Source organism: Balaenoptera musculus, chromosome 2 (genome assembly GCF_009873245.2).
Source record: "Balaenoptera musculus isolate JJ_BM4_2016_0621 chromosome 2, mBalMus1.pri.v3, whole genome shotgun sequence".
Lineage (NCBI taxonomy): Eukaryota > Metazoa > Chordata > Mammalia > Artiodactyla > Balaenopteridae > Balaenoptera > Balaenoptera musculus.
The window spans coordinates 148127724-148154919 of NC_045786.1; the positions used below are offsets into that span (position 1 = coordinate 148127724).

Here is a 27196-nt window from a genome sequence, read left to right on the forward strand (position 1 = left end):
TTTCTTTTTTTTTTTTTTTTAATTTGGGAAGTTCTTTTAGCTTAAAGATTGCCAGAATTTGGGGAAGTTTGTTTTTTTTTTTTTAATTATTTTATTTTTTTGGCTGTGTTGGGTCTTCGTTTCTATGCGAGGGCTTTCTCTAGTTGTGGCAAGCGGGGGCCACTCCTCATCGCGGTGAGCGGGCTTCTCACTGTCGCGGCCTCTCTTTTTGTGGGGCACAGGCTCCAGACGCGCAGGCTCAGTAGTTGTGGCTCACGGGCCCAGCTGCTCCGCGGCATGTGGGATCCTCCCAGACCAGGGCTCGAACCCACGTCCCCTGCATTGGCAGGCAGACTCTCAACCACTGCGCCACCAGGGAAGCCCAAGCTGACTGCTTCTGAAGGCATTACTGGGGAAATGCAAAAACATTTCTGAATTTTTCTTTTCCTTCCCCACCTCCAATTTAAGCCCTGAATCATCACGTAAAGCAGTCACTTGCTCCTTAGTCCTTTTAAACATTCATTTATTTACTGTACAAAATATTTACACTATTGTTGCAACCGTCTGGCCCTTTTGTCTGGCCTGACAAATTTGCAGCAGCAGGGCTTGGTCTCTGCTGAAGTTCTAGAAACATGCCGATATCTTCCTTGGTGTTCACTTGGTGCCTGGTCTCCTTTGAAGAGACTCAAGGCCAGGAGGTTAGCTGGCTCCCCAAGCATCTGGGTCACAAGGGCATAAATAAAACAACTGGCCAAAATAAGAAATGTGAATAGAAAACTGCTCAAGAAGTAACAGACACTCTTCCTTCTCTCCGACATGGTGTACCTCTCCCCACACTGGCTAGTTCCAAAGCAGGATTAGAAAAAAAGGTCAAAGGAAAGGCCTAAAGAGCAAAGATACTTTTGAATAGTTAGGAGAGACAGGGTAAACCAGAAGAACAAAAAACCACAACAGTACCAAAGGGTTTTGTTAAACAAAGACCTTGGGGCTAAGGACCACTGCAGGACGCAGCTGGGCTGCAATGGTACTCAGGATGCTCTGAAAAGTGCTATGACTAGAGCTTAAAAGGACAGATCTAACCAAGAAAATCAACTTGAGCTCCAGCATGAGTCTCTGGAGAGGAGAACGCAGAATCCAGAAGAGGAACAACAGCCAAAGACAGCAGAACCAACCCACGTGCCCCCCAGCTGGAAACCCTCTCTGGGCCCGAGGGGCAGCATCATGTTTCCCGGGGGATGATGCAACTTGCCTGTACATATCCCATAGGAAAACACCGGGGCAGGCAGCAGCACCTTGTCCTGGTCCCTGAGGAGAGCAGTGACCGTGTGGCATGGAGGACCCTGGGGTACAGAGGCCCTGATGCTGGATCCTAGACCCCAAGGATGAGTGAGGTCAGCACCCATGCCAAGAAGGACAAATGACAACTGCGAAGGAGTGAGGTCAGGCAGGAATTGTAGCAGCTCAGGAAGGCTTGTTCCTCATGATCTCTGGGAACAGGAGGGCTCAGACGTGCTTCCAGGAGGCCAAGGCACTGCTGCAAGTCCCGCCTCATCTCTGGACTCTTTGTACTTGCTGGTTTTGGCAATAAAGATGGCTTGTAAATATTCTGAGTCGACTGCCCCACTGGGAATGGTAGCTTGCAGCAAAGCCTTCTTAGAAACAGAAATTTGGGAATTCAATGAGATTTTGAGTCTTGAAAACGTCTTCATTCAAATCGTAATGAAAAAGGTTGTTGTCATCTTCCAAGAAACAGCTGCAGGTTCTCTTCAATCATCACGTAACAGTGAACCTAATTTATCTTCCTCCCTCCTTAGCTGCCCTTGCTGGTAACTGATGGAGTGACAGGAAGTAACTGGGACAGCTAGGTGTTTATTTATCATCTGATGTATCTCCTCTATGTGTGTTCCCTGTGTCCTGGCCCTAAGGACCTGTGAGAAGCAATTAAATTACTGATTCCTTTTTCCTTGCCTTAGTGCTGCCAGGGAACACCAAGCAAAGAGAGAACCAGGGATCGGTGTCATGCTATCGTACTGTCCCAATCTCTTGCTCCAAAATTTTCTTCAGTGGAAATCTGAAGAATCCCCAGCTCTTAGCAGACTGCATAAGCTGGAGGTAAGTGGCCGAGCCCAGCCACACCTCAGTGTAAAGAACAAACTCAGGGACAAGCATCAGTAGTCTTCAAGCCAGCCACGTGCCTAGACGTGCCCCATAAGCCTAAAGGAGAATCACATTCAGCACTGGAGGCAACAGCCCAGCTATCTTTCACATTCTTAGGTCTGTCTATCTCACAGGCTCATAGTCAAGAAAAAGCTTATTAGGGAGTTCTTCTTTGTGGATTAATGATCATTTCCAGAAACGCTTGCAAGGAAAGCTCCTTTTCCAGTTCTGACACCACAGAAAAGATCCTTTTGTGCTATCAGTCACCATGAGAGGTAGTCCAGTGCCACTCCGGCTACTGAGAGTTTCTAAGAACCAAGTGCAAGCACAGCGGCATGGCCCTCCTCTTGTGACTGAGCGAGTTGCTCAGATTATGTACCTGCCAAAGTGGCCTGGGGGGGGAGGTGGGAAAGGAGGGGGCGAGGGAAGGACAAGGCTTGTAGGTGACTGAATACTCCAGACACTGGAGAGCACGCAGCAGCTTCTGGCTGATGGTTTTGTGTATGCTAGGGTCAGTGGTTATGTCTGTTATGTGCACTCGGATGCTCCAGAAAGCACGGGAGCCAAGTGGATGGCAAGAGAGTGGTCAGAGCATGCCAAAGCCCTCGCAGCCCTCACTGATGGCCAGCTGCAGCATCCTGTGCACCTCTTCATATGAGTCATACGTAGGGAGGCACAGCTGGTTGAAACTGGAAGGCCAAGGGGAGAGAAGTGATTAACTCACACCACCAGAAACACTGGCAAGGGCTGGAAAGATAATCCCCCGTGACAGCACGCACCAGGCAGTCAGATACCCACCACGTGTGTGCAGTTGGTAGCGTGCTATGGGTCGGGGTGGCAATAATCTGGAATGAGGGACAGAGGGCGGCAAAGCCTCCAGGCGGTAGCTGAGACGAGCCTGTTGTGAACTGAAGCAGCCGAGCCAACTCCTCCTGCGTCAAACTGGAAACCACGGTCCAAAACCACCTCATGACCTGGCAGGGAGAGCACAAGGCTGGGGTCACACCTACGTGCAGCTTAGGAGTTGACCGCTGGGGGAAGGAACAGGATATCCTGAAGTGGGGGTGGGCCCCAGTTACTGCGCGCAGGTAGGAACGGCTAGAGTCGACAACCTCTTTAAAAGGAATTGATACTGTTACTCGGTCAGGAGGGTAGTCGCTAATTACTTGGTTCTATTTCTCTGCCTTTCCAATGTACTGCCTCTGTGGCAGCAGCATGACAGCCCTTAGGGTCCAGGGTTCCCGTCTGCCTGGATGACCACCTGCCTTTCCCACATATATCACTTTTTCCCAGTTGATATGTCTGCTTCTCCGACTATTCGACTTTTTCCTTCTGAAACTTTTTCCTTACAAGACAGCACAAATTCGACTAAAAGAAATTTGGCCCACTTACCTTTTCTCTGAAATGCCATGAGCCACCAACGACCACCGCATGGGCTTTGAAGTCAGACACACTGATGTCCCCAGTCCCACACATCAGCAGCTGGAGAATAGTCAGGTGTTACTAGGATAGTCAGAGGGGCAAAGTCCCACCATAAGGCCAAAATATGTTAACATGCAAAATGTGGAATACAGAAAACACCAAGAAAGAGACATAAGGTGAGGTCATAATGCCAGAATACTGCTTTAGGAAAATCAATTATAATAGGCCAATGGTTCCTAACCAGTGTGGTAAAAATTACACAGCTTAAAAAAAAAAAAAAAAGATAGATAGATAGATGCCTATGGCCTTACCCCAGACCTATTGAATCAGAATCTCTAGGGACAGGTTACAAGCTTGTGTATTTTGAAAAAGTTTCCCAAGGGCTTCTGATGCACACCCCTAATTAAGAACTGCTGCTATATATTATTTTGAATTGAAACAGAGGACAGAAAGGGAACCAAGTATTTACTGACAGTCTGCTCTGGATGTGGCCTGGGAATACCAGGGCAAAAAGCAGGCCCTTCCCCTTTCATGAAGACCCCCGGCCCCATTTATGAATTTGTTAGATGGCCTTTCCTTTTTCCCAGGATCCATCCTTCTTTTCTGGATTGAACTTCTACTACCGTCCCTTCAGCCCTGCCTCTACTTGATCAGATAAATGAAAAAGAATGCCAAAAAATGAGAACATTAATGACATCAGAACCCTAAACATCTTGTTGATGTCCTAATTTGGTTCAAGATCCAGCAAGTTACTTAGCAGACTCTAAGTACTCATCCAATAGCTATAAAGAATGAAACAACCTAATCAAAGAAAAGAAAAGCCCAAATTAAGCCTGAGAAGCTTGGCTCCTTCAAAAAGAACTTGCTAAGCTAATGAGTAACTAAGAGCAGGATGGGGAACAACCGTTAAGAGACTGCGTCCTTCCTCCTACGCACTTTATGAATTGTTACAAATGCTTTGCTTCAGGATAAAACAAATTACACCAGAAGCTGTTCCTCAGCCCAGAAAATGACAGCAAGAGGTGACAGGTCTGTCAGAAACTTCAGGCTGAGAGATGGAGAGTTCATTATGCAGATTTCATATCTAAAGGTACAAAACGTGTTGAAAATTGCATGAGACTTTGATTCTTGTTCTCAAAGCCAATTCAATTTAATAAGAATAAAAACTGTGCAAGACTACCTGAAACTACTTTTTGTTTCCCCATTTTTAAAGAAGAACTTCCTCCCTATAGGAAATAGTTTATAGAAACATGCCCCTCATAAAGGCTACGGGAAGTTAAAGCTAAAGCTAGTAACTTGCATTGTGTGTATTATCTGTGAGCAGCAGGTAAAAGCAAGCTGGTTTTATTTTTTGTCTATACCTGAAGTTCACGGAACTTCAATTTTGCTAATTACAGCAAGGTATTTACCATCTTATAGTCACATTTTGGGTGTTACAGGATCTAAGATAAGAATATATTAACTATATAGTGTTGTAACACAAAGCTGTGAAATACATCACATCTTTTGGTTTGTTTCCTTCACTAGAATGTAGCTCTATGAGGACAGGGACTTGGTCTTATTCATTCCTAGCTCCCCAGTTCCTCAAAAGCACATGGCATATAGAAGACACTCAATAAACAGTCTCTTGAACAAATAAATTCTATTATTCCCTTAAATCAACTTTAAAGGTCATAGGATTTACAAAGACTGTGCAGGATACCAACATTCTTTACTACTTGACCAGTATCAATAATATTTGATGAATAATATTAATTATTACTATTCATAATTAGTAATTTGCTGATTCCTAATTTTCACATTCAAATTTTTTAAAAGCTGGAGAAGGGGTCCATGCATGGAAGAGTAAAACCAACTCTTAAAGGGCTTTCCTACTGCATCTCATAACAGAAGGTGCAGTAATCCAGTTCCTGTAGGCATAATAAAAAGCAAGCCAAGAATAGGGGGTGTCAATTGTAAGCACTTACCTCAAGCTCATTCTCATCAAAAATAGCCAAAAGGTTCTCAGGGACCAACTCATTCAGGCCTGAAACAAAGTAGCCAAGTTAAAGCCATATCCACACCATGGATACAAGTATTTTCACCTCAAAGCCAAGAGTAGACAGGATCCCACCTTTTAGGAAATGTTCCACTTCCTCTTTCACTTGACTGGCCAGCCGATACTGGGCCAGCAAATTTAAATAGAAGATTTTATTCGCGTTGGTGACTGGGGTTTGAGCTCCACCTGTCATAAGTTCTACGACCTGAAAGAAGAGGCAGAAGACAGGGAGAGGATGTGGATTGGAGGGTATAAGATGACATCTGCCCAGTATGTCCCACAAACACAGCATTATTGAACTCCACCATGGTCACAAGTTCCTGCTGTGCGTTCAGGTTTTCAACACACTTGGTTTTAGTTAGTTACTAAGCTTAAGGTTTCCTACCGCTATTGCTATATATTCTCCTCGCTACTGTTTCTGAAGTGGGTCTCTCAGTAAGTCTCCTCTGACCTGGTCAAACAGTGGTGATGCAACAGGAAGATATTATGGTTCCTTGTTAGCAATATTTTAACATTTCTATGATCCAAAATTGAACCATTACTGACCTCTTCTCTTAAACCCCTGAGCCAATTGAGAATAAATAAAACCATATAAGTAGTGAAGAAGTCTTTTCAGGTCTCAGAAATTCTAAGATGGGCATAGATGTTCCCTACATTCTTCTATTCCCAATGTGAGTCAATGGAAAAAGCCACGGCTTGATACTTGGAGACTAACTTGCTACAGGATTTCAGTCACTTAGATATTTGGGCTCCTGATTTTTCTATCTGCAAAGAAAAAGCTGAACTGCATGATTCTCAAATAGAATTGGCACACTCTTTCCAATAAATAACTCCTAAGGGAGCTTTGAGGAAGCCCTGAAGCACAGTTTAATGCCACAACCCCAGAAAACCTGTGTACAATGACCATGGTTGTCTTCATAGGTGAGTAGTGAAGGCCTCCATTTAGTTACAAGATCAGATTTTAAGGTTCTGACGACAGCGTGGTAGGGACGGAACTTTGCTCCAGAGCAAGGATTCTCAACGGATCTCTAAACGTGTTAAGACTTTTTTTCTGTTACTGTGCACAATTCTGGATGCTTTTATTTTATGTGTGTAAGCATTTCTAACTAGTAGCCTAAGTAGTAAATTACTAAGATTTAGTATTCATATTAAATCCATTTAAAATCAGTACTCCCCTAGGCCTGTGGACCCTAATTCAGTATTCCACTGACTCCAGACACCTTGCAGTGCTGGGTCAGGAAGACAGGCTCCGCCCACACACGTGCAAAGGCCGTCAGCTGGGATCCCCACAATGTTCACAAAGGTATCTGATTATCAGCTCAGTGCTATCAGTGATCACAAATTTTCAGTCATCGCTATTTTGCTTTCAATTATTTATGACTGCAACTTTAGCTTCATCGTTACCATTTGATATTATTTAACCTCAGTATGTAAACAAAATGACATTTTCATCAGAAATACTTTTGGCCATTAATTTTCTAGTAAAAAGTTTAAAAATATATACACACAGTGTTAAAATAGGAGTCATCTACATCCCTGCCCCTAATGTTAAGAAAGACACTGTCATCCCTTCCAAAGCTGCTTGTGCAGTGACACTTCACTATCACTTATAGTTCTTTCTCTACTGGAAAGTAGGAATGGGTGGGATGGATGGGTATACGTGTCTTTGGCTCCACTTAAATAGGCCAAGACCATACAGTGTGGGATGCAATGCCCCAAAGCTATGCTCTCCAATATGGTTGTCATTAGTCACATGTGGTTATTTAGAAACTTAGTTATTTGGTCATACCAGCCACATTCTGGGTGCTCAAAAGCACAAACAGAGAACACTTCCATCATTGCAGAAAGTTATACTAGAGAGCCCTGCTCTAGAGGAGGCTGGGAAATGGGACCCACAGGCTTCAGTTCTCTTTCTCACCTTATCCAATTGACCTGATTTGCTATATTTCTCTTCTGCAAAGACCAGCTCCATCTCACTCATGTCATTGTTGAGGATGAAACAAACTTTAGATTTGTAGAATTCTGGGTCATCTGTTTCAAAGTACTGAGGAAACAGAAAGACACAGAACAGAACATGACTACTCTTACCCAGAAACGAAATTTGTAACTGCTTGGAACCACTTACCCCTTCAACCTTAAGAATAATAAGCTGAGGGTGGAGAGATTCCAGAGTTAATGGCCAGGGGCCTTAGTAGAAAATGCACACCTAGGAGTTACCTTGTAATGCATACGCAGTCCTATGATTTGGGCCAAGAAAGAACGGGTGAAGCGAGCTCGGACCAACTGCTTGTAGGCTCCTCCTAGAGAGGACTCGTAGAGACACTTGCCCACCAGGCGCCCTGCAAACTCATACATCTTTAGGCGCAGATGAGCGGGGCGATTAGGGTTGGGATGCACCTGTCAAAGAGAAAGATTAAAAGGCCCTGGGCCATTTTTCTTCAAGCCTAGTTCTGTGAAGATCCTCCCTCCCCAACTCTATCCCAAGGGAGCAAGAATTTCAGTGTTAAGATCAAAGAGCCCATCCAAATGGCATTAGTTGTTTGGTAGCCACCACTGAGTAATTCAAAGTGATTGGAGGGGGCTTCCCTGGTGGCGCAGTGGTTGGGAATCCGCCTGCCAATGCAGGGGACATGGGTTCGAGCCCTAGTCCGGGAAGATCCCACATGCCGCGGAGCACCTAAGCCTGTGCGTCACAACTACTGAGCCTGCACTCTAGAGCCTGCGAGCCACAACTACTGAGCATGTGTGCCACAACTACTGAAGCCCACATGCCTAGAGCCCATGCTCCACAGCAAGAGAAGCCACTGCAAGGAGAAGCTCGCGCACCGCAATGAAGAGTAGCCCCCAGTTGCCGCAACTAGAGAAAGCCCGTGCGCAGCAACGAAGACCCAACACAGCCAAAAATAAATAAATAAATAAATTTATTAAAAAAAAAAAAAAAAGTGATTGGAGGATAAAGGGCAAAGATGGACTTACATTAAGTTGAAGAATCTTATATTTATTTCATCGTCCCTGGCTGCAAACGGAAGTTAATCACTGGATGATATAATGCCTTTTCCCTAAACCAGAACTTCTTTCAGCCAAAGTCAACTTCTCTACTCCACCTAGTCAAAGATCTTGTACAGGGGCTTCCCTGGTGGCACAGTGGTTAAGAATCCACCTCCCAATGCAGGAGACATGGTTCAAGACCTGGTCCAGGAAGATCCCACATGCCGCGAAGCAACTAAGCCCGTGCAGCACAACGATTGTAGAGCCCGTGAGCCACAACTACTGAAGCCCGCACACCTAGAGCCCATGCTCTGCAACAAGAGAAGCCACCGCAATGAGAAGCCCGTGCACCGCAACGAAGAGTAGCCCCCGCTCTCCACAACTACAGAACAGCCCGTGCACAGCAACGAAGACCCAACACAGCCAAAAATAAATAAATAAAATAAATTTTAAAAAAGAGAGAGATCTTGTACAGAGTTCAATTGCTTCAGGTATGTTTTGAGAAAAGTGGCTTAATTATTAAAACACTAAGGAGTAGAATAGCCACTGTACTATAATGCTTTTTAAGTTTAAATATTCATCTGTCTGCATTTCTCTTATTTTACAGATGAAATAATGAAGGCAAAGAGGAGGGAGGCAATCTGATTAGTTCAAACTCTTATTAGTCTCTTCATTATAACACAATCCACATTTTCCTCCCACCCACGCGGAAGTCACAGACTCACTAACGCTTGGTTGGTGTCACTGAATCGGGTGAAGAGCTGATTGGTGGTGTCAAATAGTGCTTTGCAGATTAGCTCAAACCATTCCCGGCGAGGGTCCTCCCAGTCCAGAGCTGAAAGTATAATAAAAATAAAAAGTGAGTCTGGCCTACCACCTCTTATCACTTTTGTTCATTTATTCTCATTTATACTCTCCGATCCTTACTTCCTGCATTCCACCACCTTGGTGTCCCCCATTCCATCCCACCTCAGCTATGGACTTTTACTGAAATCCCCTCTTCTGTAGGATTAAGGTATTCTGATCACTAAGCTAATGCCTCCTAGTGTGGGGATACAGATCAGAGATCCTAGGAAACCAACATTTCCCTACAAAGGTTACTTTGCCCTTCTGCTTCAAACTCTCCCTCCAAGTCCCTGTATGTATTGTGCTTTACAAGGTCTACCAAGCTATTAGCCAGTAAATGCCACCCTTTTTGTCTGACTCATGACTTCTTTTTCCCAGGGAAAAAGAAGCTGGGCAGGGGTGGCGAGTATTGTAGGGGGGTTGTTTTTGTTTTTTGTGGATGCGGGGGGTAAGGAGACAAGGAGGAGTGGGAAGGAGAGTTAAAAAGATGAATATGAAATTTCAAAACTGACCTTCTTCGTCCTGAAAAACCACTTCAAAGTTCTTGCTCCAATCTGAGATGGAGAAATTCCGAGTGGCTTTCAAGACTGAAAAGCAGTGAAAGAAAAGAAAGGAAACTGTCAGAACACTGGCCGGTATCTCTTGGGTGTTAAAGACAAAAACACAAGAACATTGCCATTGTCCTTGTAATAACCACAAGTACCTGGAGGCAATATATTACTCATAAATAAGCTTTAATACTACCACCTTATATTTAAAATGTAAATATCTCCAGAAGAAATCTAAAATTACAAAAATAATCTAATTCATATTTACACCATTGCCTAACTGGAAAGTTGAAACTTATTTTTTTAATAATCCTCATTTTATTAATGAGAAAACTCTTAAATAAAGAAGTAACAATTGGCTTCCCTGGTGGCGCAGTGGTTGAGAATCCGCCTGCTAATGCAGGGGACACGGGTTCGAGCCCTGGTCTGGGAGGATCCCACATGCCGCGGAGCAACTACTGAGCCCGTGAGCCACAACTACTGAGCCTGCGCGTCTGGAGCCTGTGCTCCGCAATGGGAGAGGCCGCGACAGTGAGAGGCCCACGCACCGCGATGAAGAGTGGCCCCCGCTCGCCACAACTGGAGAAAGCCCTTGCACAGAAGCGAAGACCCAACACAGCCAAAAATAAATAAATAAATAAATTTAAAAAAAAAAAAGAAGTAACAATGGCTCAGATCAGTAAGCTGTCAGCAAGAGAACCAAGGAGTCTTGGTTTTCAGTAAAGTACAGTCTATCCGCTAGACATTTTTAGCCACAAGGCTAGGTTCAGACAGGAAGCCATGCCACAAGGAGAAGGTGGGTTTCCAGCAGCACCTACCAGAGCTAAACATCACAAACACTTTCTGGACAGGGACCAAGGCCTTCTCATTCTCAAGGAACGTAAGAACTATGCCAGTGTCTATGTAGTGGAGACAGACACACATCAGGTGTTCCTTTTCCATCAGGCCAGAGTGACGACAAAAATCGTTTCCTTTTAATCCCACAAGAGCTCTTCTATTCCCGGGATTCAATAACAGGAACTTTCTTCTATAACAACAACTTACCACCTGCCCTTAATGCTTTTAAGTTAAATAGTCATCTGTCTGCATTTTCTCTTCTTATTTTACAGATGAAATAATGAAGGCAAAGAGGAGGGAAGCAATCTGATTAGTTCAAACTAACAGGAGTTCCATGAAATTGTTCAGGAGCTAGTTCAGTCTGATTTTAAAGCCAATGTGTCAACTAGTCTCTCCTTTCAATAACATACCTCCAACAAATCTGCCCCAAATTCAGTATAATCAAATGCATAGAACACTGTCTTTAATACGTTTAAAGAAGAGAGAGATGTGGGTTTCATAAAAAAGATAACCTGCAGAATATAACCAAATATCACAGAGGTTTCTAGTTGGAAAATTTTGACAACTTTTGACGAGGATGAAACTTTACGCACCGATTCCAACAAGGCATGTCTGCTGACCTTCAGGGTGACTTTGGAATGTGGTCTTTTCATATGTACCTGCCGAAGCTCTCGCTGGAAAAAGTTCACCTTGTCCTGAAAGGTCTCAGAGCCTCCTAAGGAGCAGCAAGATCCATCATGATTACAGCCTCATTGTAAGACACCTGTGCAGGCCACCTCTACACCCTCAGGCACCCAGATACCTGGGGTCACTGCCTACCCCGTCAGAATCCCTGTCCAAACTCACCTATGTTTTTATGGAGTGAGCGGATGAACGTGGCCGCTAGGATGTTCCTCTCCTTACAGCTGAGCTCCACAGGAGGCTGAATGCCATCATCCACCACCAGTGTGAGCAGCTTATGGACAGGGTCAGGGCCAAGGTATGAAAACTAACAAAAGGAAAACAAAAAAAAGAAAAGGAGTTAATCTATAAAGCGCTCAAATCCAGCAAAAAAACCTTCACATCCCTACCCTCTGCACCAACCAACAAAAACAAGTTAAGTCTGTTTTCCCCAAGTAAGTACCTACCAGGAGTACATCTCCTTGTTTTTCACCTCAATGCTCTACGATTCAGATTTTATTTTAAATTACTCGAGTCACAGAGACCACCTTTAGTAAGGATCACAGGCAACACTACAGACTTTCCAACATAAAATATAAGAAGGGTGAAAGCAGGAAGGATATGTAAAATAGCAAATGAGCACCTGAATAGGTTGGGCAAACTGGCTGGAGGAAAATGATTTGCCTTTAGATTCCAAAACCTCAGAAGAGTTTAAAAAAACCCCACTTTTTAAAAATTTAAAAAATTTTTTTAATAGATGAGACTACTGGTGCTAAAAGAGCTATCTTTGGCACGTTGGGAAGCCAAGCTCAGGTCAGAGTTACCAGCACCCTCTCCATTAACTTAGCCTTAGGGGCAAAAGATAACTGTTGAAGTATTCTGACTTGCTACCAACTGCTGTTTCTGTAAGCACGTGTCCTCCTAGAACTACATCCTTCACGAGGAGGTAACAACTCCTTCTTTATTTGGCAATAAATCCTGTGTGCACAATGAGAACTTCCAGAAACACCAAAAGTCCTTCTAGGGAAAAAGAAAAGGTTGAGATGTTGAAGGCTGAAGCCTGCTCTACATGAACCGGATGTAAGGTTCAACTTACTTTTGTTCCTGGGCACACTCGGAAGGTATAAAGGCGCCAGGGAATGATTTTCAGGTAGAACTCCTTCACTGAGAATTGCTGGAGGACCAACATATAGAAAATGAAGTGAATGATAAATAAAGAGGTTCTATTTGGGTATAGGAATTCAAATATCAGTCCCCATCTACATTTCTCATGATAACCCTTTTCCTCTCTGAACAAAGAAGATAATTTAGGACTGAAATCAAATAGAAAACATCAACTCTATCTTAAAATAGGCAAATTTAAAGTATTACTCTCACCATGCAATTTCACACAGATATTTCATAATCTTAATACTCAAGTCTGACTACCATTTCCAAATATCTGAGATCAGGTTTTCACTTTACAAGTAGAGAACATTTCACCTAGAGACAATCAAAATCTCCTTCTGCGTAGCCAGATGCTGCTCAGAGAGACTTCTTCCAAGTCAGTGGACAGGGAACACCAGTGGCCCATGCCCACTGCTTTATCTCTATTTGAATGGCACCAAGGATTTGCTGGGGAAGAGGGGGTGGGGGATGGGAGGAGTCTCATACAAAAAAGTTCATAAAAATCCTTTATGTAAGAATATAAAGAGGTCTGTTGCCGTTTACAATAAAAGAAAAGACAATGCAATAACTTTTCAATCTAAAAAAACCCCTGTAGGGCTTCCCTGGTGGGGCAGTGGTTAAGAATATGCCTGCCAATGCAGGGGACGCGGGTTCAAGCCCTGGTCCGGGAAGATCCCACATGCCGCGGAGCAACTAAGCCCGTGCACCACAACTACTGAGCCTGTGCTCTAGAGCCTGCGAGCCACAACTACTAAGCCCGTGTGCCACACTACTGAAGCCTGTACACCTAGAGCCCGTGCTCCGCAACGAAGAGAGTAGCCCCCACTCGCCACAACTAGAGGAAACCCCTGTGTGGCAACGAAGACCCAAAACAGCCAAAAATAAATAAATAAAATAAATAAATTTTTTAAAATATTGAAAAATAAATAAATAAATAAATAATTTTAAAACCCTGCTATCTGAACATGTAGTAGGTCAGATTTTTTTCTTGATTTTTAAAGAACTCTTCATTAAAGAAAATTTCAAACACATACTAAAGAAGAGAAAACAGTACAATGAAGTCGTCACCAGCTTCAACAATTATCAGGTCACAGCCAATCTTGTTTTATCTCTACCTCACCATTTCCCTCTCTGCCATTCCCCCAGGCCAAATTAAGGCTAGATTTTTAAATGATGAATAGTACATAGTGAAGTGTTCTAAAGTAGAACAGAATTAGAACTCAGTTTTGGTTATGCAATTAAAGGAATGTAATGGGATGTTTCAAGAGTCTCATTTTTCTGAGGTTTGTATGAATAAGCAAAATACAAATACTAAAAAAGAAAACCCCTAAGACAAAGCGCCTCTTAGCTCAGGGGCCTTGGGAAGTTCACCTCCTTGTCTCTGCCAAAATTTCTCTATTCCAATCCTGTACCCGGATCATGACATCTGTTGTGGTTTCACAAATCACAGAATGAAAGATCAAATTGTTCTGAAACAGTACAAGGGCCCAACAGTAATTTTTACACTAGTGAGAAATTGTTAATGGTTAAAAGTAGCTTTCTTTAAAACTCTGAGAGCCATGCCTTGAAAAATCTTCCCGGAAGCAATCAAACAGCAGAACGCCACAGGAGCTCTAAAGTCCCAAGGCACAGACTCTCTAGACAGAGATGTTATCCAGCCAAACCAGACACGGGCAACAGGAGAGGAGGCACGGCCTTCTGCTCAACTTGAAGCAGCAGCCTCCTCAGTATCCCTGAACCCTGACAAGGCAATGATCTCGCTCTGATTCTCAGACTGTTGCTTTGTGGATTTTGTAACCAAATACCAATTATAAGCAGGCTCGGGCAGGGGGCAAGAATGGGAGTTCCAACCTTTGGTGATACGTAGCAGTACACCTTCTTCGGTTTCTTCACCTTCTCAGGGGTGTGACACTCAGAGGGTGAGTCTTCATCTTCCTCCTCCAGAGCCGTGGAGGGCCGGCGCTGGGCAGAGCTTGTGTGCATGGGTGGGAGGTGCCACGGCGTGCTGGTGCAGTTGGCAGCATTATACAGATAAGCTTCAAAGTAAATGCTCACTCCTGAGGTGGACACATTGCGTTCGACAATATTCCTCTCATTCTCTGAAGTATAACAAGGAATAAGGTTTAAAGTGCAAGACAGGGGAGAAAGTTACCTATCACTAGACCTTTAGTCCACAGGGCTCTAAACCAAGTTTGGCTCAAATATCTAATATTTGTGGGGTTGGTCAGAAGAGTGCAGACGTGCAAAGAACAAGTGGCCTGAGAAGAGGACTAAATCACAGCTCTTCTCTCAACTCACCACTTAGGACAATAATGTCAAATTCGCCATTATTGATTGGCTGGTTTTGGTATGAAATGCAGGCATGGAAGCAGCCTCGAGAATGCAGGGTGAGCCGCAAGAACACCTGGCAGGTCTGCCGGTTGGATGTCACTGACTTCTCGAATGAGACACCAGCGCTCTCTTCTTCCGGAGGACCGAGCTACAGGAGGAAAACAAAGCATCGCCAACCACACATAATTTTCCCTGTTTGCACAGTAATTTACTCTTTACAAAGAACTTTCCTATCTACGAGCTAATCAAAGTCTCACAGTTACTAATGAGATAGGTATTGTCAGATGAAGGAAGGCAGGCACAACAGTCAGGGAGAAGGAGATGGATGGAAGTGAACTAGAAAGGGTGAGAGTGACAGGTGGGAGCACGCAGGGCAAGATGGGAGCCTGCTTACCTCATGAATGGACAGACTGTAATTGTGCTCATCTCTCAAGGACGTGGAAGTGTTGGTAGGGTTGTCATACTCATCTCGGGGCACTATTTGAAGAGTGTGTGGCTGCCCACAGGTCAACACGAGAGTAGAAAAATGGCACACGATTTTGGTCTTGGAAGGAACCACCATTCCTGGAACAAAGACAATGGAACATAACGTCAGAGAGGTGATTTTTAGGGCACAAAGATCTACCCAGTCAGTGAGTCCTAGAAAGCTGGGTCCCTGCCCAGTTCCTAGGGATAAACAATACCATTATGAGGCAGAGAGAAAGAAGAAAACAAAGAGATTAATTCAAATGAACTTTTGGGAACTCATTTTTACAAACTCCTAACCACTGCAAGCACTAAACAGAATGACAGAAAAACTTGGAGAAAACAGAACTGAGAGTTATAGATATAGTACCTAGAACCCCCCTGGGAACCTACAAGTGAAGCAGGCCTTAAAAATAAGTGAATAATTGCAAAATAAACAAACAAAATCGAAATACTTAGGTGCAAATCTAACAAAACACGTATAAGACTTGTATGTTGAAAACTACAAAACGCTGATTAAAGAAATAAATTCAGGACTTCCCTGGTGGCGCAGTGGTTAAGAATTCGCCTGCCAATGCAGGGGACATGGGTTCAAGCCCTGGTCTGGGAAGATCCCACATGCCGCGGAGCAACTAAGCCCGTGCGCCACAGCTACTGAGCCTGTGCTCTAGAGCCTGCGAGCCACAACTACTAAGCCCATGTGCCACAACTACTGAAGCTCGCCTGCCTAGAGCCCGTGCTCCACAACAAGAGAAGCCACCGCAATGAGAAGCCACCGCAATGAGAAGCCCGCGCACTGCAATGAAGAGTAGCCCCCGCTCGCCACAGCTAGAGAAAGCCTGCACGCAGCAATGAAGACCCTATGCAGCCAAAAATAAATAAATAAAATTAATTAATTAAAAAAAAAAAAGAAATTCAGATGCATACCATGTTTATGAATTCGAAGACTCAACATAGCAAAGATGTCAATTCTTCCCAAATGCTATATAATTTTAACACAATTCTTAACAAAATCTCAGTAAGATTTTTTTGTAGATTTAGACAGTATTATTCTAAAATTTATATGGAAAGGCAAAGGATCTAGAATAGCTAAAACAATTATAAAAAAGAAGAGTAAAGTGGAAAGAGTCAGTTTATTCAATTTCAAGACTTATTACATAGCTGTGTAATTAAGATTCTGGTATTGGTGGAGGGACAGACACACAGATCAATGGTATAGAACAGAGAACCCACAAATAGATCCCCACAAATATGCCCAACTGATCCCTGACAAAGGTGCAAAAGCAATGCAATAGGGGAAAGCTAGCCTTTTCAACAAAAGATGCTGGAGCAACTGGACATCTATAAGAAAAAAAAATCTTGACCTAGTATACAAAAGGTCAAAGGTCAAAATCTTGACCTAATTAACTAAAAATGGATCACGACCTTAAATACTAAATGTAAAACTATGCAACTTTTAGAAAAAAACCATAGGAGAATATCCCTGGAATCTAGGACTAGTCAAAGAGTTCTCAGATACCAAAAGCATGATCCATAAAAGGAAAACAATAAATTGACTTCATCAAAATTAAAAAGTCTTGCTCTGTGAAAGACCCTGTTAAGGCGATGAAAAGGAAAGCTAAAGATTGAGAGAAAATATTTGCAAACCACATTTCTAACAAAGGACTTAAAGAACTCTCAAAACTCAACAGTAAAAAACAAAAAATACATTTAGAAAATGGGTGAAAGACATTTCATCAAAAAGGGCACACAGAGGGCAAATAAGCATATAAAAAGATGTTCAACATTGTTAACCACTAGGGATATGCAAATTAAAACCACCATTTATAACGGCCCAAAACTGGAAACAACCCAGATGTTCTTCAACCGGTGAATGGTTAAACAAAGTATGGTATATTCACACCAAGTAATACTACCCAGCTATAAAAAGGAACCAACTACTGATATACTCAATTGATATACTCAATTTCTCTGGATGAATCTCCAGAGAAATATGCTGAGTGAAAAAAAGGTATGTTAACCAAAAGGTTACGTATTGTTATGATCCCATTTATATAATATTCTTGAAATGGCAAAATTAAAGAAATGGAGAACAGATTAGTGGGCTGCCAGGAGTTAAAAAACAGGTGGGTGAGGGAGGGAAAATGGGTGTGGCTGTCTAAAGGCAACATGAAGGATCTTTGTGGTGATGGAAATGTTCTGTGTCTTGACTGTATCCATGTCAGTACCCTGGCTGTGATACTGGGCTTTAGTTCTGTAAGATGTCACCACTGGGAAAAGTGGGTCAAGGTACAGAGCATCCCTCTGTATTATCTCTTACAACTGTAGGAGAATCTACAATCATGTCAAAGTAAATAGTTCAATTTTAGTTTAAAAAGAAAAGGGCTGGTACACATTATAAGGATATGAACTGTTCTCCACTGACGGCAAGGAAGCAAGGTGATGCTAATTCGTGAGAAAGGAGTCTGTGAGTGAGTCACTGAAGCAAAGGAGGAAATACCTGGAGAGGGAGAAGGCTTGGGAGCCACCTTGTCCGGAGGCTTCCTCTGTTATAAGAGAAAGAAAACTGAGGACCTTTCAAGCAAACATATGCAAATCTTCTCAAGACCTCTCTTGTTATGGTTTGACTCCCAAAGTGGACACCAACCTGGCCAGTATCTAATGACACTGTCAAAAGGAAGCCAAGGCAGGGCAAACAGGACAGCCAGGGTCTCAGCACACTAAACGGTATGTTGCAGAACCAGGAGTCAGAGATTATACTTTTAGGCTTTAAAGCACCTGAACATCTATTATCTGGCACAAAGGACACAAGGGGGTAAAAAAAGTTGAGATAGAGGCCTCAATTCTTAAGATGCTAGAAGCTTGGGCAGACACTCTTCAGTAAGAAGTAAAACACATACTGGCAGCATGGGTAGGATTAGGGTCAAGGTGCTTTTACTTGAAAAGGTTTCAAAAATCAGAAGACTTTACCTTTGGTCTATTCTGGCACCCTTACCCCTTAAGAACTTACCTGGCTGATAACACAGCAATTCCACTCCTAGAGAAATGAAAACATATGTGCACACAAAAACTGTACACAAATGTTCACATCAGCATTATTTATGGTAGTCAAAAGCGAAAACGACCCAAATGTACATCAACTGATGAATGGATAAATAAAATGTGGTATATCCATATAATGTAATATTATTTAGCAATAAAAGAAATGAGGTACTGATTCATGCTATAGCATGGACAAACCTCAGAAGCATTATGCTAAGTGAAACAAGCCAGTCACAAACGGCCACATATGTAATGATCACACTTTTATGCGAATGGTAAATTATGTAAATGGTAGAGTAGTACCCAGAGAATGCAAATCCACAGAGGCAGATCAGCGTTACCTAGGGCTAAGGGATTTGGGGAAAATACGAGTAACCTGGGTACAGGGTGATGGGGTAATGAAAATGCTCTAAAATTGACTGTGGTGATGGTTATACAAGTCTACAAATTTTTAAAACCACTAAATTGTGTATTTTAAATGAATGAATTACATAGCATGTGAATTAAATCTCAACAAAGGCACTGTTTAAGAAAAGAGAAAGGAAGGAAGGAATGGAGGGAGAGAAAGAAAGAAAAAACAACCTACCAGGCTGAAAAATCTTGTAGTAGGGACTATAGGCCACGTTTAATCCACCAAGCTTCACGGAGATTTCATACCGCCCAGCCCTGCGCACAGTGAAGGCCACCTTGACCACGTTGGAACTGGGTTCCTGGAGGACTTCCTGGGTCACTGGAATTTCCACTGCTAGCTCAACATGAGAGATGTGAACTCTTAGTCCTACAGGCCGATGTGCAGGAAAGGGCTGCCCGTTCTTATAGAATAACTGCGGTGGGGAGAAGAGGGACACCCATTATTGAGCAGGGGGAGAACATCATTTCCTGTGTTACTTGAGAGAGTGTGGGGAGGGAGGAGGTGACTGGTAAATCCCTGTATCCACCCACTCCTACAGTCCTGCTCACACAAGAAGGAACAAATTCTCTCAATGCTTCAAAGAAAACCATTAAGTCACGAACAAATTCTTAATGTATTCTGAGGAAAGGGGTAAAATACGCCACTGAGTCCATTTCAACTTGACACTTCGGAACCACAGATGCTGCCTACCCTGTCTTACTTGCAATTTTTTATTATATTATCACTGCTAACCCAAACGTAAAGGTAAGTCAGTGGGTACCACTGGCACTGAGTGAACAAAAGCACTAGGCAGGGCTAGTGGGCTTCAGACTATGGAGCTAAGCACAAGGCTGCAGTGGAGAAGTCATTGCAGGGGGCAGCAAACTTTCTGCAGAGGGCCAGAGAGTAATGCTGTTGGTTTGCGGGTCATACACAGTAAGTTACTCAACCGTGGTTAACTCCTCAAACGTGAAAGCATCCATAGGCAGTACAGGAAGATGAATGGGTGTGGCTGTGTTCCAATAAGTCTGTATTTATAGAAGCAGGAAGTGGGCCTGATTCGGCCCTTGGGCCATGGTTTGCCAACCCCTAATCTGTAACACCTACTCTTTTCAGTAATATTTTTCTCATTTTGAAAATGTAACATTAAGCTTTATACTTCTTCCAAGCTAAGCACCTATTAAACCAAAATGATAGAGAAATGTGTGACTCTTCAGCTGTCAACAATTCCCAAGTTCCTGGGGGGTGGGGGTGGGGAGGTGTTGGAGAACATGAACATTTCAGGCCAGCACCACCAACAGACTGAACTGGATTCTGGAAGGCAACTGACTCAGAAACCCCAGTGGGTACAGAGACAGAAACATTCCCTTACATGCACTCGGAAGGCCATGCTGTGGCCCACCTCATAGGGGTCCTTCCAATCCCAGGAGACTTTGCAAGACCGGGGATCCAGGTAATTTCCCCGCACGTAGTCATATATAGTCCGGTCCCCTCGGCGTTCTCGGTCCTCATTCTGGAGGAAGCTGACTACACGTGCGGCAAGCTCAAAGAGGAACTTAATTGTGAAGAAGAATGCAACCACAGACACTGTGATGCCACCTATGTAAAACAGAGAACACACACACCACCCGCCAGTTACACACTACAGCGTCTCACTGTGGAACAGTCCAGTCATCTGTCAAGCAAGAATTCCAAAGACACCCTCTACTGGGTCACTACCTCTGTGGGTGAAGAGAGGAACTTCCATACCAGGGTAAGAAACTACGGTCCTCGGACCAAATCCCAGCCACTGCCTGTTTTTGTAAATAAAATTCTACTGAAACACAGCCCCACCCACTTATTTACTGTTGTCTAGGGCTGCTTTTGCCCTAAAGCCGCAGAGTTCAGTAGTTGTAACAGAGACTGTATGGCCTGGGAAGCTGAAAATATTTACTCTTTGGTCCTTTACAGAAAAAGGTTACCAACCCTTGTTCTACACCATGGTCCACATACGATGCCTACCCCCAACCTCCCTTCATGTACTGGGTCCTGACATAGTAAAAAGAATGCGCACTCTACTCTCTCCATTTGGAAGCCTTCCCCTTCCTTGTCCACTTGGCAAAAGCCCTCCCCAATCCCTGCCACAGTTAGGGGTTCCTTCTTCTGGGCTCCCTCAAACTCCCGTGCATTCATTCATCTATTATAACTTTTCTCCCCCTTCATGTTATGAACTCCATGGAGGCAGGTTTTTGCCTTATTCAACTTTGACCCGACAGGAAACAGCGCCTGGCACTGGCCATAATTACTCAATAAATATTTCCCAAATGAATGAATTCCACTGCCAACTCTGTGAAGGTACATTCTAGCATGCCTGGAAATATTTCTAAGTCTATTTTCAAGGAGAAAGGGGGCGGTAAGGAGGCAAAAAATGATATAAGCAACCCTAACAAAGAAATAATAGAGAGCTCTTTCTATAACGTACCAATAACGTAAAACATCAGGTCCCTTCAATGCCAACAGACAGCCGAGGATCACAGCTGCAGCTGCAAAAGAAAACTTGTTTAGTTTTTCCTCTAACTCTTCCTTACAGCTGTCTCAGAGAGAGACAAAGCAGAGCATGTGGCTTGAGCCTACCATCTCCAGCCTTACTATCCCTGCTCTCTCTCTAGCTTGACAGGTGCCCTACAACATTTCAGAGAAAGAGAGACCATCATTCCCCCTAAAGACTTCCAATCTACCGACCACGTTAGGAATACCACAAACAGCCACTTCTAATTACAAAATGTAATAGCATGGCTTTCATCTTCTTGGATCCAGGGCCCCAAGACAGTTTACCTCCCCCATGCAAAGTGGTACTAATTAACACAGGCAAGGAAGATAATGGAGTCACTTTCCCCTTATGTTTGCCTTCTGGAAGTAATTCATCTAAGTAGAAATAGTTATATAAAATGTTTAAAAGGATTATTATCATCATGTTGGCATTATGTAATTAAAATGAACTCTGGGTCATCCCAATAATAAGCAATGGCCATGTAAGAGAAACCATTTTCTTTTGCTGTTACCAATCAGACAAACTAATGGGCCCTGTGGAAGATGAGCTCAGCAGAGAGGCCAAGGAGAGGAAGGAAGCAAAGGAGGAGACTGTCCTTCTCATCCTAAGTGATGCCTGCCAAGGTCAGAACAATTCAAACAGGGGCCAGAGTCTGAGGGGAAACTTTCACTGTTATTAGACTTATCTCCAGAATAAGACTTCAATCTTATTACTCATTTGAACCACCCACTGTACTGCCAAGGAAAAATGCAATGCACACTGACATTCCTATCTTATCACTGAGTTTTGACCTTAACATAGACTGTACATGCTCTCCAATCCACAATGCACTAAATTCATTCTTTCTTTCCAAGTCAATATATATTAAGGTTATCAATGTTATCTCAACCCAGCACCTTTTATCAGCACTAGTATATAACTTAGAGACAAGACAGCTGAAAATTTCTATGCTCAGATTTGGGAGGGACCAAAACAACTTTTTTTTTTTTTTCTAACCAAGTGTGCTTTTATGTCTAATTATGCTGGGAAAATTTAAGAGAAAGAGTGACCAAAAATGGCCATTAGATCCTTTGATAACAATATATCCAATGGAATCCATAGGGAGTAGGTAATTTGAGGAATGACCATGTCAAGTTTCATAGAAATCCCTATTTAGACTGGTGTCCAAAGTCCTACCAGAAAAGAAATCCACACAGGGAACATTAGCACTGTCAATACTCATGAATTAAGCTGCTCTCCAAAGGGTCTATTACAGAGGACAATATACTAACTCAGTATCTGAGATCACAACTAGTGAGCCTCCTTCCCAAACAAGAATCTCATCTCCTGGGACCCTATGCTGAAAAGCTGCTATCATCTCTCAAAAAGCAACTGTCTGTGCCTTATAGGATATACTAGGTGACTTGGTGGAACCAAAACCAGCAGTTTAGTTGTCTTAAATACTCCCTCAGTTGGACATCATTCAATCTGACCCTGGACGTGAACATTTAGCCCTCAGCAAAGTCATAGCACTCAGTAGAAAATGAAGTATATGTAGGTGATGTTACAGACTTGTGGTCTTAAGTCTCTTACTCCTTAGAGGAATAGAGCAATGCTAAATTTATGGCACACATCATGAGGGCTGGGAAAATTCCTATGTACTGTCTCTGACAACCACAACAGCCTTTTCTGTGAGAGGCAGCTGACAAGCAGTAAGTCAGAGCCTGGAGACCAGTTCCAGGGCTGCAACTGTGTGACCTGTCTAAGCTTCAGAATTCTCATTGCCGTAAAAAGAGATGTAGTTTAATAATTTCTATGACACCATCTCCTTTAGTGTGATAGGACTTCAATATAGCTCTCCACGGCCATCAAGACTCTCAAATCAAACAGTAGAGCAAAGAGAATAATATAGAGGATGAGGGCATGACTAGACTAGAGCTAGACTACCTGGGTTCAAATCTGTTCTCTACCACTCACAGGGTAATCACGGACAACTTATTTAATCTCTCTATAATCTGCCAGTTTCCCTATCCATCAAATGGGGCTAATATCTGTGTGTACCTCACTGGGGTGTTGTGAGGATGAAAAGAGTTAACACATATAAACAGCCTAGAATGGTGCCTGGCACACAGTGAGTTCTCAGTTTTAATTATTATTATAATTATTATCAATAGTAGTAGCAGCATCACTACTCCTTTGTTTCAGAGCCAGTAAGAAACTGAGGGAACCTCTCTATTGGTCCACACTTCATTCAATGAGAAATGCATCAGAACTACAAAAGGCAAGGCTTCTCTTACCATACTTAAAATCTCTGCCTATGTGGGAGTTCTTTAAACTTTTCTAATTTTATGTCTGAAAATTTTTATAATGAAGAGTTAAAAAATTAATACTAAAATAACTCATCCAACAAATACTGAGTACCTACTTAATACGCCAGATACTGGGGGAACGGTGTGGAACAGCCATAGTCTTGGTCCTCATGGCTGATAATAATGAACTTGACCTTGTTAAGTCCTTGTCCATTTTTTCCCCCATTCGCTTGTCACTCAACCAAATCATCACCACTGATCTAGATCACCTAGACCTTTTCCAAAAGGTCAAGTCTACATTTCTACTCCAATTCCCTTTATTATTTAAAACTCAGCATACCAATTATTACTTTTTTCCAAACTCTCCTCTCTTCTCTGTGAAGCCTCCTTGTGATCAGGGAGTTAGCTCTGTCAATTCATCACTCATTGATGTGATCTTTATAAACTGTCCCACTTCTCTACAATACCTCTCAAAAAAACTCCCCAACAATACTTACCCATCTCTCAATTTTACCCATGGTCACATTCTAAACTTGCCTTCCTTCTGCATTTTCCTCCTTTCTGGATGCTGTCACAAAGCTTCCATGCCTTTGTCTTTGAGTACAGGGTTTCCTTTTAGGGTGACCCCTCAAATCACTTTTATTCCAGATTCACCTCTTCTGTAGGCATTTTCTGCCCTCTTACTGTACCTGTCGTGCCCTCTCTGCCCTGTCTCTGCTCCCACCCCACCTCATAGTAGTAAACCCATAACTTACAACCCCCTTATTGAGCCACTTACCACAGGTCAAACAATGTACTAGGTGTTTTACATGTTAGCCCAAGTAATTGTCACCAATACAACTTGGTAAATAAGCATTATTATTCTTATTTTAGAGACTTGAAAATAAAAACCCTAGGCTTAGAAAAGTTGACTTGCTGAACACCTCCCAGCAGGTTAAGTGACTCTGAAGCCCAGTGTTCTTAACCTCATATAACAGTGAATCATGAAAAAGAGCGGAATCATAGGGATAGTGAAGTATTTGGGAAGAGAAAAGATTTAAGAAACCGGTAAAAGAAAGTATGAAAAGCATTACCCAATCTTACTGAGGATAAAATTAGAAAGACAAACGCTTACGGCCCCTTTTTAAATCTTTTGAAATAAAAATAAAGCGTTACAAAGGAAACTGGAATGCAGTACCAATTATCTAATGCAGAAATATCACTTGCTTACTAAAAGATCCTGGGCAAGTTGCTTAATACTACAGAACTTTGGCTCACATTACCTACAAAAAAGGGAAAGGGGAAATGTCTCAAGGGAATGTTAGAAAGTTGATTGACATACATATTCTAAAACTCTTTGCCTTTTTTATTTTTTAGTAAAAGATTTATAATTACAATATCAAATAAATTTTAGCCCTAACATTGAAGATTGGTTGTAAAAAAGTCTATTCCCAGAAATGAAGAATTGGTTTCTTCATATTTAAATTTGCCCTGCTGGGAGCAAAGTCAATTCTAACTGCAACTGTGCACGTCAATGCTATCCCCTGCTGAGAGGGCTTAGAAACTGGTCACTGAGTCCATGTTCTACATCCCAATAATAAGTAAATCTTAACTAGTCTGTCACCTTACCTTTAAACGAGGGCCCATGTTCTGAGAACCAAGGGGAGCATACTTATTCACCAAAGCAGGTAACTTTTGGCCACTTTCACCTTGTCTTCCAACTTCCACATGAAAGAAAACAGCTGCAGGGTCAAGAGAAAGTGTCTGTCCATCAGACCTTCAGCGAGGGTGTGTCACAGAAGCAGAGGGTCAATGTTTCTGGAATGAACTGCATGAATTCCACGGTGGAGAAATATAATTCCAAAATATAACATCCCTGGACTTCTGTCTAGTGCAGGGTGCAATTGGCTGCCAAAGGGTGCATCTGTTCTGCTGTCTCGGGATCCTACGCTACAAAGAAAAAAAGAGTCAGTGGAATAGGTTTTTATCTCTCAAAGAGAACCCCCAGAAAACAACAAAGAAGAGGTATAGAATAGACAATGGAAACCCTGTGGCACTAAAAATAACCAAGGGCAGGTAATCTCTGACCAAGTTTTCCCAATTAAAAGTCCGCAAGAAAAGCCAAGTGGCGATCTCACGGGCTTAGCTGTGTCACTCCCCAGAAGGGAGCTCCAGCACTTCAGTGGATTGCAACCCTTCAGTCGATGCAGAGTAGAGCACAGATTTAGAGTGAGCCTCGTCACAACCACACACCCAGTTTCACTTTAAACGGGGCTGGGAACAAGGTGAAGAGAAATGAAAGGAGAGCACAGGTGGGGCTGGGCTGCAAAGGGCCTTGTATGCCCTGATAAGGAATCAAGGTAATACTCAGCTGGAAAGGGGAAACCACCAAAGGGCTTTAAAACCCAATCAATCAGCCTATGCAGTCTGCTCCCTTTGTGCCCATGTATGCATTTCCAAGACAGGGTTAAACAATGCTGACTTTATCTTTAAAACAGTAAAATTTGCTACCATGAGTAAGCGGAAAATTTTTGTGAACATTCAAGATAAAGTCAGTGAGTAACAAAGTTCGGTAAAGTCAGTCTGTAACTCAAAGATATTCATGAACTCAGTGTAGCAGAAAGGGGATTCTGGCAAGAACAGCCGCCATAGAACACATGAGAAGAAACTACTGATCACTAAATGAAAAGAGACAGTCCCTTTCCACATGGCAGGAACTGTTCTCAGTGCTTCATATGCATTAACTCACAACCCTAAGACACAGATACAATTATCCCTATTCTACAGATGAGGAAACTGAGGCATTTTCTCAAGGTACTTTCTCAAGATTACGCACAGTACATAGTAGAGTTGAGTCAAACCCAGACAACCTGGACTCAGACTCCATGCTTCTGCTGACCACTCTACTGCCTCTCTATCGTGGGAGACCAAAAAAGAAAACACAAAATGCTAACAAGACCAGAAGAACAGAATGGGTGAAAGCCACCAGATCAAACAAGCTGTCAAACTTTTACAATTAAAAATAAATAAGTATGTGTAATTATTTTAAAATATGGTGATAGACTTGCCAAGTACATCAGCCAAAACCTGGGTCAACTAGCAATCGGAACCAGTTTAAAGGAGCCACAAACAAGAGAAGAACTGCATAAACTATAAGAGATCCATTAGAATGCTATATAAGCATTAAAAAAATTACACTTTAAAGGAATATCACAGTGAATCACTCACAAATAAAATGTTAAATGAAAAAGCAAGCACAAAATTATTTACATATCATGAGTCCAATTTTTAAAATATTATTATTACATAAAGGAGACTAGAAGGAGCAACATAAAAATGTGCTCATCTCTAGGTGTTTTGAATTATAGACATTTTTATTTTCTACCTGTACCTTTTAGTATTTTCCAAATTCTTTTTTTTTGCTGTGCCACACGGCATACAGGATGGATCGAACCTGTGCCCCCTGCAGTGGAAGCGCAGAGTCTTAACCACTGGACCACCAGGGAAGTCCCCCAAATTCTTAATGAT

General features: G+C 42.7%; 1 protein-coding gene across 1 annotated transcript in view; it reads right to left on the reverse strand.

Annotated features, from left to right (window-relative positions):
• Positions 1-305: 305 nt before the first annotated feature.
• Positions 306-27196, reverse strand: part of AREL1 (apoptosis resistant E3 ubiquitin protein ligase 1) — a 42708-nt gene continuing 15817 nt past the window's right edge. The window contains exons 2-20 of the mRNA XM_036844747.1: positions 25298-25618; positions 21333-21393; positions 20244-20470; positions 19067-19304; positions 15368-15537; positions 14941-15121; positions 14494-14741; positions 12572-12649; positions 11662-11803; positions 11405-11530; positions 9943-10017; positions 9310-9419; positions 7814-7993; positions 7515-7640; positions 5672-5801; positions 5526-5584; positions 3529-3618; positions 2935-3110; positions 306-2825 (exon numbers count right to left, since the gene is read on the reverse strand). Of these exons, the coding sequence (XP_036700642.1) occupies positions 2723-2825; positions 2935-3110; positions 3529-3618; positions 5526-5584; positions 5672-5801; positions 7515-7640; positions 7814-7993; positions 9310-9419; positions 9943-10017; positions 11405-11530; positions 11662-11803; positions 12572-12649; positions 14494-14741; positions 14941-15121; positions 15368-15537; positions 19067-19304; positions 20244-20470; positions 21333-21348 (2475 nt within the window). The 5' untranslated portion in view covers positions 21349-21393; positions 25298-25618 and the 3' untranslated portion in view covers positions 306-2722. The remainder of the gene's footprint in view (positions 2826-2934; positions 3111-3528; positions 3619-5525; positions 5585-5671; positions 5802-7514; positions 7641-7813; positions 7994-9309; positions 9420-9942; positions 10018-11404; positions 11531-11661; positions 11804-12571; positions 12650-14493; positions 14742-14940; positions 15122-15367; positions 15538-19066; positions 19305-20243; positions 20471-21332; positions 21394-25297; positions 25619-27196) is intronic.